The sequence below is a fragment of the Homalodisca vitripennis genome, chromosome 2, assembly GCF_021130785.1.
Source record: "Homalodisca vitripennis isolate AUS2020 chromosome 2, UT_GWSS_2.1, whole genome shotgun sequence".
Lineage (NCBI taxonomy): Eukaryota > Metazoa > Arthropoda > Insecta > Hemiptera > Cicadellidae > Homalodisca > Homalodisca vitripennis.
The window spans coordinates 45,337,925-45,355,281 of record NC_060208.1 but is presented as its reverse complement, the minus strand read 5'-3'; the positions used below and the strand labels follow the sequence as shown (position 1 = coordinate 45,355,281).

The 17,357-nt window shown below is 34.0% G+C and overlaps 1 protein-coding gene across 6 annotated transcripts in view; it reads left to right on the top strand.

The window, feature by feature from the left end:
* The window catches only part of LOC124356169 (lethal(2) giant larvae protein), a 76,443-nt gene that overhangs the window by 38,829 nt on the left and 20,257 nt on the right, over positions 1-17,357 (top strand). For 5 of the 6 annotated variants that reach the window (XM_046807335.1, XM_046807333.1, XM_046807330.1 and 2 more), the window contains exons 13-19: positions 106-262; positions 668-855; positions 1,187-1,303; positions 6,976-7,118; positions 7,679-7,917; positions 8,276-8,553; positions 17,198-17,306. In XM_046807335.1, the coding sequence (XP_046663291.1) occupies positions 106-262; positions 668-855; positions 1,187-1,303; positions 6,976-7,118; positions 7,679-7,917; positions 8,276-8,553; positions 17,198-17,306 (1,231 nt within the window). The remainder of the gene's footprint in view (positions 1-105; positions 263-667; positions 856-1,186; positions 1,304-6,975; positions 7,119-7,678; positions 7,918-8,275; positions 8,554-17,197; positions 17,307-17,357) is intronic. The other variant, XM_046807334.1, reaches the window with a different exon arrangement.

The following is a 17,357-nucleotide window of genomic DNA, read 5'->3' as shown; positions in this document are numbered from 1 at the left end:
GTAGACAGTGAGATGAGAGCATAATTCCATTACAATCATCTGACATATTTTGAAATGCATGAAGATAATTTAAAAGTAAACCTTATAAGAAATAATACTTTTCAGATCTGTCCGGAGTGGGAGATGCTCCCATCTCAAGGCGGAAGTCTTTCAAGAAGTCGTTGCGAGAGTCTTTCCGACGCCTGAGGAAAGGCCGGTCCGGTCGACATGGCGAGAAAAGAGGAGCTCAGTCCCCAACACCCACTGACAGAAGAAAAGACAGGTCAGAATTTTAAGTGAATCTTAAGAATACACAACGTAAATCAATCTTCTTTTCTGTTGATTTTTAAATATTTTATTTTACATTTCAATGGCAAAACCATTTCTTAACAAAGTATTTCAAGTAAATTAATAAACAATAAATAAATAATGGTACAAAATAAAAACATATTTTAGAAAAGATCATTCATTAATCAGGTAGAGTATCAGCCTACACAGACAAATAAGAGAATGTCTTCTGACTGCATGGACACTATTATAGAAACAGTTCACTTCTCACAAAGTTGTCCAGTCGTAGCATCCTTGCCAGTGGATTGTGAAACTTACATGTTTTAGTTAAACAAACAAGTGTGAAATATTTAAGATTATGGCACAGCATGTTAATTTTTACTGATTATCTGGACAACAGGACGGCAGTTAAAGCAGAGGACACAGTGAGTGAATCACCATCCCTGGACAGGGCAAGGGCAGGAGTGACCCCCACGACACCCCTGGAGGCCAAGCCTGTAGAGAGAGCTGTGGAGGCCAGGCCGGTAGACGACGCCTTAGGCAGCATGGTGCGCTGTCTTACCTTCGCCAGAACGTACATCATCAGTGGTAAGTATAGTTGGCAGTGGTTAACACTGTGTTGACTGAATTTAATATAAATACATTTATTGAGGTATTTTATAGCAATAAACAATGTAATTAAATATTTAAAAGCATTAGTGATTGAGAAATTGTCAGTCTAAATAACTAGAAGTGTCTTTATGATGTATTATGTTGTTTTTTTACAGTTGCAGTTTGCTTTATTTTATTTTGTAATTTTATAAATGTTAAGTACAAAAAATGTTTGTTTTATGCAATAGTTGTAAGTTATAGTAAGGAGGAATGTATAGGCTAAACTCTTATTTCAATAAAAATATTTTTGTTTTATTTTATTTTACAGTCCAGAATGTCACACCTACCCTATGGGCTGGTACCAACAATGGTACTGTTTACGTTTTCACCATAGCAGTTCCGGTCGGTAACAAGAGGTCAGAAGAAACCGTCAATTGTCAACTTGGTGAGTTTGCTTGTTAGTACATTGCTCCTTTGGAAAGAACAGTTGAAGCAAACTTGCTTGCATTCTTTTGTTTACTTTCTTTTGAATTATATAACAAAAACACACAAATGGAATTAGAATATGCTTTTGAAAAAATTGAGCACTAGTACATTACATATGTCTTATTTATGATTATTATGATTATGGATAGGGATACTGAATAATATAGGTCTTGTTTTATTAATTTTAATGTTTTACCATTGCCTTGTGTTTATATGTTTCACTTTGTGTATTTTAAAGATCACTATTACAATTTAATATACAGGGTGGAGCGCGGTAATTTGCTTTTTTGCACTGCAGGCTGTGGCGCCACTGTTGGTCGAAGAGAGGGGAGACTGGACGTGGCTTATAGTGGCTGACGGGAGATTTGTATTCCTCTGCGTTCCAGTTGCCATCATGCAGTGGACACGAGAGGAGAGGTCGTTTTGTGTTAAAGCGTTTTTTTCAAATGCCCACTCGATCATTACAGTGCAGCGTGCTTTTCGTTTACGATTCGCTGTTCCCCCACGCGGACGTGTTCCTGGTCGGCAATCAATTGTAAATTGGGTAACTGCATTCAGAACAGCAGGGAATGTGTCATGTGTACGAAGGGGACCTCAGAGAAGGATTACAACACCGGAAAACATCGATAGAGTTAGAGCAGCAGTACTGCAATCTCCAAAACACTCTGCTCATAAGCAATCACTTGCTCTTGGCATTTCAAGACGTTCTCTCCACCGGATTCTTCATGATGAACTAAGATTTCACCCGTATAAAATGTGCGTGGTCCATCAATTGTCAGCACGGGACTATTTGACACGGCGTACTTCTTGTGAAGACATGCTTGCAATTATACCGCGTGACGCAATTGTGTTCTTTTCTGATGAGGCACATTTGCACCTCAGTGGGTGTGTCAACAAGCAAAACATGCGCTACTGGAGTGAAACAAACCCCAGAGAAGTCCATCAGAGACCTCTGCATTCGGACCGCGTCACTGTGTGGTGCACCATATCACGAGTAGGCATCATTGGCCCTTACTTTTTTTAGGATAACCGTCGTGCCATAACGTGAACTCCGAACGGTACTTGACTATGATACAGGATTTTTTTCAGCCGCCTCTTGAGGCAATGCAATTAGAGGATACATGGTTCTAACAGGATGGTGTCACTGCACACACAGCGAGGGTTACCATGAATTGTTTGAGGCAAATGTTTCCTGGACGGCTTATCTCTTTGAGGAGTGATGTGAACTGGCCGGCACGCTCACCAGACTTAGCCCCATGCGATTTTTTCCTTTGGGGTTACCTCAAGTCGAAGGTGTATATCAACCGTCCCAACACCTTGGAAGACATAAGGAACAACATTGAGGCTAAAATTGGCAGAATACCAGTCGACACGCTTGTTAGAGTTAATGAAAACATCAGAAAAACGTATGCAGCAGTGTGTGGATGCCAAAGGTCGACAATTGCCAGATACATTATTTAAAACCATGTAATTTAAAAATTCCCTTACTGTTCAATATAATTTAAAAAAATATATTTTTTTCTAAGGTTCATACTTTTTTTATTTCATTTCCAAATCAGCAAATTACCGCGCTCCACCCTGTATAAAGAATTAAGCACATTTATAACACTAATTAATCAGTTTGTATTCAAACTGATTTATTCTATAATATGAACACGTTACAACTACAGAGAATAATGTCACTTCAATAAATAGTGAAACTAATATTGATTTAAGTAAATAAATGTTTAATAACAGTAAAATGAGCCTTTTTAAGTATACTACACTATAGTATCCTGACTTATATGTTAGCAATTAATCTAAACATTTTCTTTAACTTATTTAATTAGTATGTATATAAAAAGATTCCTGAAAAGAATAGATAGTAAACTTGATAACTTGTATGTAATTTTTTAAATTTTAAATGGATCTATTTTCATTATAAATGTTTTAGTGTCATTGAAAATATCTTGTTCCTCTGTATTGTTTTCTTCTTATACAATTTTAGATTGTGTTAACACATTCACTGCTAAGCATTTGAGTATTAGCGAAACCCCGGTGCTAATTTTTTAAATTTGTTTAATTAGGAAATATAACTTGCAGAAGTGATATAAAAGCATAAAAGATTATGTTAGATCGATATTTATATATTTTTTTGACATCATTATACTGCGGGACCGATGGGTCCCGTCAGCATGGACCAATGCCCATTGAACCTGAAAATGACATTTATTACAAGAAATATTGTATTATTTAGGAGTGTTTACTTGCCCTTATGACTGTTGATGAAGTTAAATTCTTCATTGTCTAAAAAAATATCAGGGCGAATTAGATTGGGATTGTTTTGCTGCAAAAGTAAGACGAAAGACAGTTTCATCCTTGTTGACATAAAGTATCATTACAACTTACTTCCAAATTTAAATTTAATGTCTGTAAATATTTTTAATATAGTTTTTAAGATTGGATTGCAAAAGAGTGCTTTTTATTATTTTCTTTAGTTTTGCAATGCTGTGTGTTGGATAACATTTGAATTACAATAGTTGATTAATCAAATGGCTTATTTATATTATTGTTGTATTGTTCAGATTATTTGTATAAATAGCTTTTATATGCAATGTCATACAGTTCACACATAAATTTACAATTTTGTATTGTTAAATACTCTATTAAATTCTAGATTTTTCGATGTTATTTTCGGGGCAAGCGAAAATATTCGCAACTTGCCAGATAGCCAGTCAAGCTGGGTTAGAAATTTCCAGGGTTCGAGAATTTAATATAACTATTATTTATTGTTAGGAGTTGAATCAGAGGGCCCTGCGGAAGAAATTGATACTTCCAAAATAATGTTGGGCTTACTTCATCACGTCAACTCCAATAAAATTTTGAAGAAGTAAAAAATAATCTTGCTCAAAAAAAAAAAAAAAATTCTTGGTTTAGGAAAGTATTGTTTAAGCGAGTTCGATTTTCGAAAACAAACTGTAATCCTAGTATTTTCAAAATTACACCAGTATACTGTATTGTTTATTAATACGTCGGTCAGTGAGGAACTACAAGTAGGCTGAGTAGTCTCCACTGATAACTTGGTTGGGAAGTCGTATACAGTAATTATTATATGAGCCCGGGGTAGGAATGATCAATCGGTTAAATAATGGTGGTTAGTAGAAGCAAAATACAAAATTAAAGCAAAATATGAATAGCAATGGCAAACAAAAGCAATATTCAAATAACACCAATAGCAAATAAACAATCTTGTAAATTAAAGATTAGCCATGCAGCAATATCACAGTGCAACTATTATATATATAAAGCAAGCACAAATCGTTAACAAAAATATTTCTAAGGGATGCAAAAGCTAGATGAATTTATAATATAAAAATAGACGAAACTGTATTTACTCTATAGGCAAGTGTATAGCTCCAAAAATAAAAAATCAAGTTTACTTTCTCAGGCATATAATTTTGGGAAAGAAAAACAAAAAAATCACTTATAACACACCATGCAGAATTACCCTACCATATGCAAGCTAAGATAAAGGTAAATAATTTGAACCATGCAATAAGGCTACTAAGCTAAATTACTATGGATATCAGGGCTCTATGAATATCAAAGAAAATTTCAACACTTACCCTATCTGCACAGTTCACCAGAAAAAAAGCTAAAATATCGTTAAATAAATATTTTGAAGGAGGTTATCGGGGTGAGGGTGTCAGGACGTTTGCAAAAATAAAAAGAAAGGGTTGCGAGTCCCGAAATATATAAAGGAGAAAAATAAAGATAATCACTTACAAAAATATAAACAATTAGTAAAATGAAAATTAGATTGAATTTCAATAAGAAAGAAAAATATTTCTGAGTAGATTAGAGATTCGCCAAGAAATGTGTTAATAGTCAGACCACAGAATGATAGTCGAGAAAACTTTATACCTAATATAAAAATTTACATCGATTGAACATAAGATTTAGTTTATGAGGACGGGGTCGGTGGGAAGAAAGTATTTATAAAAGGAAGTGTGGGTATAGGATGCCAGTACAATCGCCGGAAAGAAAGCAGTGGTAAGGCGAGTCCCGACTGTTATATTTTTTCGGGTAGGAGATAATTGGTAGGAAAGTTCGTAAAGGAAACTCGGGATGAGGTGTCAGATCAATCGCCAGAAAAAAAATGCGAGACCTGAAAAATTTAGAAAGGAAAATTTTAACACAGTATTTAAAATTTAGTCGAAATGACAAAAAAATAATCTGCGTAATTGGAATTCAAAATATAAGTTAAATTGAAGAAAAAAAAAATAACTTGAGTAATTATAGTTGAAAAAGTTAGAGTAAATTGAGAAAGTAAAATATATTCTATTTAAATTTATTGATACTCTTAAATAGCAAATAAATTATTAAGAGTATATTTAAAATCAAATAATTATCTTATCAAAATAAATCTATAGCCATCAATCAGTAATCATATATTTCAGATCAAATAATTTTCTTAACTGACAAATAAAATATTAAAGTCTGTTTCACAAAAAAAAAATTGGAAGAATTGTTGATGGCGGAGATAATCACTTTAGTAAGGAACAGGGTCGTTGTCCCTTACCTGGTGCTGGATATCGGCGGCGTCAAGTCGCAATGTAGTTCAGCGAGCGGGGTCGGGGGAAGGGGTCGAGCAGTCGTCGGTGTACGCAACGATCGGCGGCGGTGTGTGTGTCGGTTACTGTCTATCTCTCTGTGTGTCGACTCTTCAATCGGCCGTCGTTATATAGATTCGCACGATCGCGGGGGTGGGGGAAGCCTTCTCCTCTCGCCGTGATTGCACGGGAAAGCGGCGATATCCGTGCGGGCACGGACCTGCCAGATAGTGTCTGACTCATCTTCAGTAAAATAATTATTTCGCTCCTTTTAATTATAATTATAAAACTCAAGTCGTTATTCGTAATGTTAAAAAAAATTGTCTGTTCTAATTTTACAATTTTACTAATGAATATTTTTAATTTAAATTTAATTTTGTATGTTAAAAAAAGTAACATGTTACAATTTCTATATAAATTATTAATTTGCCAAAGCCTACACCAACACTCATGTTATTTAATGGCACCAAAGAATGTGAATCTGAATATGTAAGTCCAAAGAAAATTAAACGAAACTTAAGTTATCAATACATTTGAATTAGTCAGCTTAAAATTATTAAAATATAACTTTAATGTATACAAATATTAAAATATAACTTTAGTTTGTACAAATGTTTATCTGACAATAGACAATAGACAAATTCTTTATTGACATATTCAGTTGAGAATAGTACATTGCGTCATATAGTATATATAATGTTTATAATTAAATTAAATTATTTAAGAATTCATTTTCTGAATAAAATGGTCTTTCTTGTAGCCAGTTGGTCAGTGCATTTTTAAGACGTTTTGGTGGTTCTTTTCTTAGAGGTTCTGGAAGTTTATTGAAGTAAAGAGCTCCTTTGTATGACGGCTTCTTTTCAGAGAGACTCAGGTGGTGGATTGGAAGAGTCAAGTCCATCTGATTTTATGAAATGACATGCTAGGTTAATGACATGATCATGACCAAAAGGTGTTTTTTGATGTATGTCTGGAGTTAGCTGGAGTCTATGATTGCCCAATAGGTTGATATCTGAGGCCAATGTTGTGTCTTGTGTAGGCAAAGAGATACAGTTGAAGCACCGTGCCCCTGTAATTACGGTAAGCGTCATTGACGGAGAGTGTAATGAAGTGGAGACAAGACAAACGACAGACTGTCCACCTCCTCACAGGGTCATCATCACTTCCGAGGAACAGATCAAGGTAACCTTCCCAAGATAATTCTTATCAATCTCAATATTATTAATCTTAGTTTTTTCAAAATATCATGATATTTCTTGTAAACTATACTCTGGCTGTTCATTAAACTTTGATGTATATTCTTTACCAACAACTTTCTAGGTGTGATTGCCAACACCAGCTTAGAAACAAGAATGCATGTAAATGACACTAAAGGTTGATATGTGGTGATACAGACAATAAAATATGTGAAAATACAACATAATTACTGCAGTCATACCAGTACAGTTCTCAAAATGACTTTGTGCTAAATAATACAAAAAAGTTGAAATAGATTTCAGCAGAAAACAATAACAAAATGCTCAAAAGCAAAACGTCACAGTTATTGTATTACAATAGTGATTTGTTGTGGTCTAACCACATAGATGACCTAACTAACAAGATTAGCTCATGAATATATGTGGTGAAGCGAATTAAATGAATAGGAGATATCGCTTCTGCCAAAGTTGTGTAGAAGTTTAAATAAAGAATATTATAATTTCCGTCCAGTTTTTTTGCCAGACCTAGTATTGATGGTGTTACAGATATTCACATTGCCAGCACTGAAGCCTCTGTGTAAGCTGAAACTGACAGCAGGCGAGGGAGCACGTGTTCGGCGCACAGCACTGTCCCGGTTCTGTACCTCCGCCATCACTACAGCACCACCTGGCCACGCTGAAACCTGCCTTCTCTGCCTTACCAACCTAGGTGATGTCATTGTCCTTAACCTACCGGAGCTGAGGCGACAAATCAATGCTGCTGTCATTCGCCGAGAGGATATTAAGTTAGTAGTCTTTGAAGCTGTTAGATGATTTTAAATATTTTTGTCAGAAAGTAGAGATTGTTGAGTGCCAATAAATAAAATAAAATAAAAAAAAAACCAGGATTAGATCATGTCTAAATCAATATTTAATAATATATATATAATATAATATATATTATATAAATCTGTAGGTTAGAACTTCCTGAATACATGGGTATAAATATCATGCAGATATATTTTTAATAAATAAACCATGGACCTAGGGTTAAAAATAGCCTACCCATAATCATGACTTTAGGAAAAAAGTCTGTCTGATAATCATTCTTGTAGATTTACGACTTTGTAATCATTTAATTTCTAACTGAGTCTTATTTCTTAGTGGGATCTCATCTCTGGTTTTCACGAGGGAGGGTGAAGCACTCTATCTGCATTCAAGCAGTGAGCTGCAACGGATCTCTTTGTCGGCTGTGCGCACGACGGTGGCACACTGTGCTCTGGTGCTGCCAGCTCACGCTCGTACTGTCCAGACGCAAGACACCAGTGACGACCAGAGCTCCAGTGACAGTGAGTCGAGTGACGATAGCAGTTCTAGTAGCAGCAGTGACTCAGACAGTCAGCGAGCAGAGGCAGACCAAGCAGGTGTGGAGGAGAAGCAAGGTGAGGTGGAGGTTTGCCGAGGCTCTGGAAGAGGCTGTAAACGGTGGAGGTCTTCGGTGATGGAGATTGTAGATTGGTATGGATCTGGTAGTAGTTGTATATATCGGCAGTTGTTTGCGGCTCTTCTTAGGGTTTTCAAGTTATTTAAAACCAATTCTTTTTCGTTTATATCACACATGAAGGACCAATTAAAGTATTGTTCCATTCACACTTACGCTAAAATATGATTCAATCCTATAAACTGGCTGAAGTGGTGCGGCAACCTAACGATATGGAATATGCTGGTGTGATTGGATGATTTTGGACTCTTTAACAAAGTAATAATGTTCCATCGTGCTGGTAAAGTATTCATCTTCAGATAATTTGTCAGTAACATGGTATTCTAATTAGTTGATCTTCTCTAACCTCTATGAGACCAATGTCTGTCCTATCAGACAATTAAAGATGTTGAAATAGCAATAGTGCTCACACACTCACCAAAAACTTCACCATAGGTTGGACACTTCTGATTCCCTTAATAACTCACCAATACCAATTGATCATCACAAGAGACAGATAATAAACACAAGAATATTGTTCCAGACAAACTGACTTATTGTTCACTCACTATGATGTTGATAGATAATTCGCTTGACCTCCTATATTTGTAATACTTTGGGAATTTATGTAATATTTATCACAAAGTATTTACTCACTTAAGAATACAAATAATTTGAATCACCTGAGATGTAAACTTTGTCTTTGTAGAATGCAACTTGATGGTTTGTGAATATCAGACCTTTTTAGAGATATATTTATTAATTTACAACTAATGCTGGATTTATATTCTACCAGTGTCATATCCTTCTAATCAATTCCTGGTTCCAATTCTTTTTTGAAGATTCGAGGAATTAGGTTTTAATTCAAAACATTACTAGTTTGAAGCACATGAAATCCCGTTATGTGGTCCAAATAACTGCAGACTGTATGAAATATTATCCTTTTAAATAATGCTACATACTCAACATTGGTAATGTATGGATATTTTCCACAGATGTATCTATCAAAATGGATGGACTCAAGTGTTCAATGCCCATATCTTGTCTAACAATTTTTTAAAAGTTTTACTCAGAATATGTGATGTAAGCCAGTCATAAATTATGGTGTGGTGTTGTATTATTTCAAAGGCTTGATTATTAGAGTCGTTTTAGATCAGACCAACATATTTTTAGTTTGACTGGCTTCTTCGAGTTACATCTTTGTTTACAAGAAACATCTTGGGTTAAATCATAGTAAGAAGAAATAGGTTTTTAATAATTGTATCCCATATATGTATGACTTATAAACATATGAAATTAAACTTTCATAAAGTTGTACATTTAAAAAAATATTACTTCCATTTTTCACTTATGTTTTTGCTATAATAGCCCTAAAATCATCATAATATCTTCTTAAGTTGTCTACATTTTTGTCATGTTACTGAGCGTACACATACTGGTAAGTGATACTTTGTTCACTATTAAAACTTACAAAGGTTTTCATTGGTGTTGGTGTCAACTTCTTTGTGGATATTTCTCTGTCAAGGTAAGCTTTAGTGTAAATTTTGTAGTTAGAGTTGAGTGTATTACGGGCATATGAGGACTGTTTTGAAAATGACCTCTGTTATTATATAATGCTACACAATATTTACATAGCCTTCAAGGCTGATTAAATGTGCGTCTTGTAATATTGTTGAGGAGATGATTCTGTCATTTTTCTCTACCACTAATGAAGTGAATGATAGTTTTTATTGAAAACTCGTGCAGACAGTAACTGTTTAGTACTTATCTCTGAAAAACATTAAGTTGAGAGAATGCTGTAGGTTCGTCCTGGATTTGATAGTAGCAATTATAAGTATCTATCAGATACTCTGTTGTTAATGAGTCAAGAGATTCAGTGATCCACTGGTTCCATTTTCAATTGTCCAAACTCTTCTGACCCAGTACCTTTCTCAGACCTGTTCTAACAGGAAGAGTTTATAATAAACAGCTAGATTGTATGACACACTTGAGCATATAAAATCATTCTATCATTATAATGTGGATTGTGTTTTTATGTAATTTAAGTATTTCGGTTCACATTTTATCAAAACATTGCTAACATAATTAAATTTCTGAAATATGTCTGACCCATTGTGCAGGGATATTTTTATTCATCAGGTGTCACATTAAAACTGTCAATAAAACATATTTTAAGAATTTAATTGTGTTAACAATCTTGTGACATGACCTGCACTAGGAAATGTACATGATATTGGCTGCATACGCCAAAAAATATGAGTATTTTTAATTGTTGATCGATTTATTTTGCACCTTTTACAAGCAAACAGAGGTTATTTTCCGTGTAGTTGTAAGATCTTTTATATATATATAATAATGTTTTGCACATTTTCTTGTATTTAGATGGAAGATAAAATATTTTATGTAATTGGTTGTTACTAGCACTGTATATACAATGCATGCATTGAGATGCTGAATTTGAAAGGTGATAGCTAATGGTTATTTCTTATAGCATGGTAACGGAATCTTTGAGCATGATTTTCACCAATTTCCAGAAGTCTGATTAATGTGAAACTTTGCATACGTATCAAGGACCGACGACAATGCAATAATTTGATCATAGTTTTCAATTATCCTTATAAGGACCGTCAGGATTAATAAATTCTTTTATAGATCCTCTGTGATAGAGCTAGCGCGCGATCTGCGCTAACCCAGCGTTCAAGTCTCCATTCAATCTGCGCTAACCCAGCGTTCACGTCTCCATTCTTCTCGGTATTCTCGGATGTGCTTGACTCTCTTAATATAGTAATATTATAGTAGTCATCCAGTCTCTGCCATTTCCAGTGGTTTCCTTGACAGCCAGATCTCTAATTACACGATCCATCCCTGTTCTTTGTTTAGTATACATTACATAATACTAATTTGAGTTGTTGCTTTACAGAAACATACATAGTATTTTTATCAGACAAAGCCTTTAGTGTTTTTTAACTAATTCCATTTCAACAATATTCCAAATTTTTCTTGCATTTTCAATTTTATTTACTATAAAATAAAGTTGAACAAATACAGTTTAGTTATTTTACACATTACCGAAGGCGTATAGCTAATAAATTAAATAATAAAAGTACCAAAATATGGGTATATTCAAGTCTGAACTACAATAACCATTAGTTTTATTATGTATGTGTATGTTTGATATATATATATATATATATATATATATATATATATATATATATATATATATATATATATATATCAAAGAAAAAGTGAGGGCTCTGTGGTGTAATGGTAGCACATTCACTCGGCAAATGAGAGATCCGAGTTCGAGTCCCGGCGGAGCAAGTACTTTTTGCGATTCAATATTTTCCTTGGAAGGGTTGATAATGAAGGGTTAATGTGATGACTAATTGGTTTCCAAATGCTTTTTAAGTTCTTTTATGATTAATAACAGGTTGTTTGCTTCCATATGACCTTTTGATAATTTAGACTTTTACAATTGTATCAGTAAAAAGTAGCCATGGTAAAACTTATCAACATATTAATGTTGAGTTATTTTTATTTTTCTCAAACTACTTCTTACAACATGTATTCAAATATCGTACAAAAATAAAAATAATAAATTGTTGATTCATTAATATTATATGCTGATAACGGCACTGTGAATTTAAAAATTCTAATTCATAATGAGAAAAGTAAGTAACAGAATTTGGAATATGGTTTTAGAATATTAAAAAACAAATAGTAACATCAATACCAATAAATCAAGATAAAAAGTATATTGGATTTAGGTTAAACTAAACTGAAACTCTCATATTCATTTAATTTTATAGCGGTTTAGTACACTTTTTAAATTATATCAATATGTTCAATAGATAAAGTATGAAGAATAGTTTATTTTGGTTATGTTAAATATATTCTTCAATATGATTGATTGATTGATTAAGCTCTTTATATATTAATAGGTGAAGTTAGGACCATTAGGTCCTTTCTTACACCTGTGGCAATAAATTCAATAAATAGATAGTATTAACAAGTAAATAAAGAAAAATTAATACCCTTAAAATAAAAAAAAATTAAACTTAAAAGAATTATAACTGCTTTGACAAAAGAATATATAGAAATAATATATATTTGATTATTATAACTCAGAGGTCCAACAGTTCCTTCGTACATATACAATGAAAAAAATAATACTTGCTTAAAAATAATAATATTATTCGTAATACACATAAAATATAATATAATGATGTTCTATTTTAACTATCAAGGAACAATTAACTACCAGCAAACATGACACATGTTTCATGGCTCAAAGATGTTTTAAAATTATATATATATTTATACCCTTTGACCGCCAACGTCCGATTGATCGGACAGTGTAGGTTTATGCCAAAACCGCCAACGTCCGACTGATCGGACAGCCTAGGTTCGTTCCAAAACCGCCAACGTCCGACCGATCGGACGTTCAGGAAAAAAATATTTTTTAAATATACATATGAACTTTAAAAGTTTGTGTCGACACTGTTCGACTTCCTTTTGACTAAATAAGATGATATGTGAACAATTTTAATGTTGGCAGTCCTGGAGACCTTGACTCAGCTGTTTGTTTACTTCTCTAACTCGCCGAGCGTGTGCGCTAGTGTTTACGACTAACCTATTTGCCAAGTTCCCGCCTTTCTCATAGATGCCTACTTGGTTTTTTGTTTAGTTTTTCTCTGAAGTTAGTGATCTGTATTATTTGTGCAAGATGAGTCGTTCGCCGGTGAGTGACAACACAATCCACAATATTATTGTTGAGGACGAATTTCTTAGTGATAGTGAAATAAACAATTTGCAAAACAGTTCGTCATCTGAAGTAAGTGAAAGTGAAGCTGATGATACTGACTTGGATCCTAGTTATACTCCTACCCCTAGTACAAGTTGTAATTTTCAAGGAACTTTAGCTAGCAATAGGCCTGTAAAATAGGTCAGTAATTTCGTCATCTGAGGATGAAGATCGAAGTGCAGCAACTACAACTACGCCGCGGCCACGTGGCCGGCCCCGCCTTCCTGAAAACATCTCAAGCAGTGAGTCTAATAGCGACGATGATCATTGGGAAATATAGAGGAAAACAATGACCCTGGGTATAACCATTCTTTTCAGTTCAATGAAATTCCTGGCTGTAAACATTGTCCTCCTCGAAATTCAGCCCCCATAACTTATTTTGATCTTTATTTCCCTATGACTTTTTTGAACATATTAGTGACCTACACTAACTTGTATGCTAGAAATTTTATTCAACAAAACCTCCATAAATTAGGAATCACAGCAGAAGTCGAGCTTGGAGGCCTGTCAGCTTTGTTGAGATAAAAGCTTTCCTAGCTGTTGTAATAAAATATGGGTTTGAATAAAAAGCCTACGATTGAGTCATATTGGAGTACAAAGTCATCCCAGAATTCACCCTTGGTTCGGGAAAATGTTTTCTAGAAATAGATTCGAATCAATTCTGAAATTTTTCCATATGCTAGATACGCGACACTTGCCTTCACCAAAGGAGCCTGGATATGACCCATGTGCTCGATTTGCTCCTATTGTTGATCATGCTAACAATGTATTCAAGCATTACTATGCACCAAATAAACAGCTGTCTATTGACGAAAGTTTAGTGGGCACTAAAAATCACACACAGCTGCTACAGTACCTGCCCAACAAGCACCATCATAAGTGGGGAGTAAAATTGTGGTTGTTATGCGACAGTGTTTACTCACTACTGTTTATCTTTTTTTTGCTACAAGGGTAAAAGAGATACAGAACAAAGCAATGGACGTGTCAAACATGGACTTGGGTATAACTGTTGTAATGAAATTGTTAGAAATGGGAAACTACTTGAACAAAGGGTTTCATGTATTTGTCGACAACTTTTTCACCTCATTTCCGTTGGCCAATGATTTGTACGCAAAACTTACTCATCTGACAGGCACTTTACGAATAAACAGGCAAGGAATACCCCCTACCCTTACACAAAAATTTGGTGTAGGGCAAACTAAATATTGTCGCAAAGGAAAAATGCTTTTGGTTGCTGCCCGATTGAAAAAATCGCAAAAAAAGCAAGTACTTCTCTTGTCAAACTAATGCTGAGGCAAAAGTGAGTTGAAAAGTAAAAAACGGGGAAATAAAGTATTTATTACCAGCAAGCCTTCTGTCATTCGTCAGTATAACTCCTATATGGGTGGCGTAGACACGTCAGACCAAATGTTGTATTGTTACCTGGGGACGAACGACGTACGCTTAAATATTGGCTAAAGGTAACATTCCACATTTTTGGGACGGATGATTGTCAACCTATATGTCCTATACAAAAATAACACAGACAATCCGATATCGAGACTAGATTTTACTGTGGCACTAGTCGAAGGACTTGCTGCCGAGTTGGCTCGGTGACCAAGCGCCAGTTCAAGCACAACGTGCTGGCAATGAACCTCTTGACCTATTACCTGGTGGAAAAGAAAGAAATTGCTCTGTGTGTGTAGTAGGTTGAGCACAGCCCAAGGTGGCAAAAGGAAGAAAAGTAGGTACATTTGCAAAAAACTGCAAGAAAAGTGTTCACCCTTTGTGCTTGCCGAAACATACATGCTAAAGGAATGTGAACTGATTGTATATATTTGTAAATATGCTTCTTTACTAATATTTGATAATGTTATTTGTGTATTTTCCTGTGTTCTTTGAAGAAAACACTTTTAAATTGACAATTATCAGTACCTATAAAAACTTCCATTACTATAACACGTAAGTATTTTTAAGCTTATTTAATATAAGTAGCTCTTGAAATATTAGATTATTTTCAAATGTTAACATTTCAAATTTACTTTTGTAAACACACTAATTTTCTAGATAGAGTTCTAAAAATTTGTAAATAGTTAGATATGTAACACAAGTGCACAAAATACAAATGTTTGCGATGTATAAAAATATTTTTTTTACCACTGATTTTTTAGTCTAAAGTTAATTTTTTAAATAAAAATAATTTTTACTTTAGGCGTTATCACATTATAGAAAACTTTTTTTTATATGTAGTGTTATTTAATCAACACTATTCGATAGCGTATACAATATGCTAGAAAACAAAAAAAAAATCGTTCCATTTGCATAAAAAATAAGGATAGCACAGAGCGGAACGTAAAAGGTTGTTAAAACGTCAATTATGCCTTGGCGGTGGTATTGGGTAGTACAGCGGCTGAGACGCCTGGCGGCGACGGGTAAGGCCGCGGTCTCGGGCGCTGGCGTTCAAAGGGTTAAGCACATTAATGTTATTTAATGTAATAATTCATGTATGTAAAGATTTTACCCCTATTGTACGCTTACTTGTAAATTTTGTTTAGTACCATGTCCATAATACCACTAAATATAGTTCTATAGATTACATTTTTTTGTGGTTTTTGTAACTTTTTTCATTTTCTGAAAATTTGGCACGTTTATTATGTCACATATTGTAAATACAAATAATAATTAATTGTGGGCTGCATGAGTCCTGATGTTGGTTGTTTGTTTGGTTTACATTTGAGTTTGGTGTTTCTGTTGACTCTTTGTCAAGTATCACTACTGTTAAGTTTCCTGTATAATATAGTACAAAATTAATTATGATGATTTTCCATGGCAGTATATTTCTAACACTATTGTACGCAGTCTGAGGGCTATGGTTTTCTTATTTTCCACTGTCATTTTTGTGCCTTTTAACCTTTTTTTTTTTTTAGTAAGACAGGTTCTTCTTTTTTAGGCCAAATGGAATGTGAAACACTTTCATTTCAGTTCTTTGAACTCATCTGATCTTTGTAAAATACATCTTCTTATGTATTCTATATTATCAATGAATTTCTTAATTTTTGTACAGAGATTTAAGGTATTTAAAATTTATTTTACGTACATATATGGTACCAACTAAAAGTCTTACTTCCTAGATTTTAAATACATCTGGCTATAGAACTCTGCCCCACGTGCTTTCAAAGTTCCAATGTTAATCTTATAAGAGTATATTATTTTGTTTAACACAGAATATTGCTAAAACATATGTGTTTCATGACAGTCATTCTTGACCCACTAATAAAGTTAATATGAACTGGTTGGTTATAACACCCATTAACCAACTTAATATTAGCTTATTTCTTTATGAAGATTTACACTTATATAATTTAAATTCAAACTTGAACTTACACTGTGTTTTATTTTATACACAGTAAAAATATATTTTATTTATACATTATTTTATACATGAAATAAAAAAAAATGGGTCTTGTTATAATAACTTGTGATGGTCAGAATGTATTTGCTCGTAGAAACAATAGAGCCTTTTGTAAAAAAATAAATGTTCTTAAATATTTTCAAAATGAAGATTGAGATTGGTTTTTGTAGGGTGAAATGGACATCGCAATATATGAGAGAAAGATTTCGATGATGGGACTTTGTAGTGAAAACATATTCATTTTCACACATTGACTACTGGCGAATATAAAATTGGCCCTAAAACAAAACTTTGGAGTGGACTAAAATGTTTAAAATGTTTTAAAATAATTAATGCTTATAAACTAGTTTATAAAAAGATAAGAGTGAAAGGCAGATGTGTTGATGAGGTGTTGTCATGTCCATGTAGGGGAGGTGAGGGAGAACGGACTACCCGAAGCAGACCTGACGTGTAACCACCTTGACTTGAGTAGCGTCGGTGACATCACAATAGACTCGGTCAAGGACCATCTGGTCAAGTAAGTCACATCTTTGTTGATTTTTCTAGAGTTTAGGAGCCTATTGACATT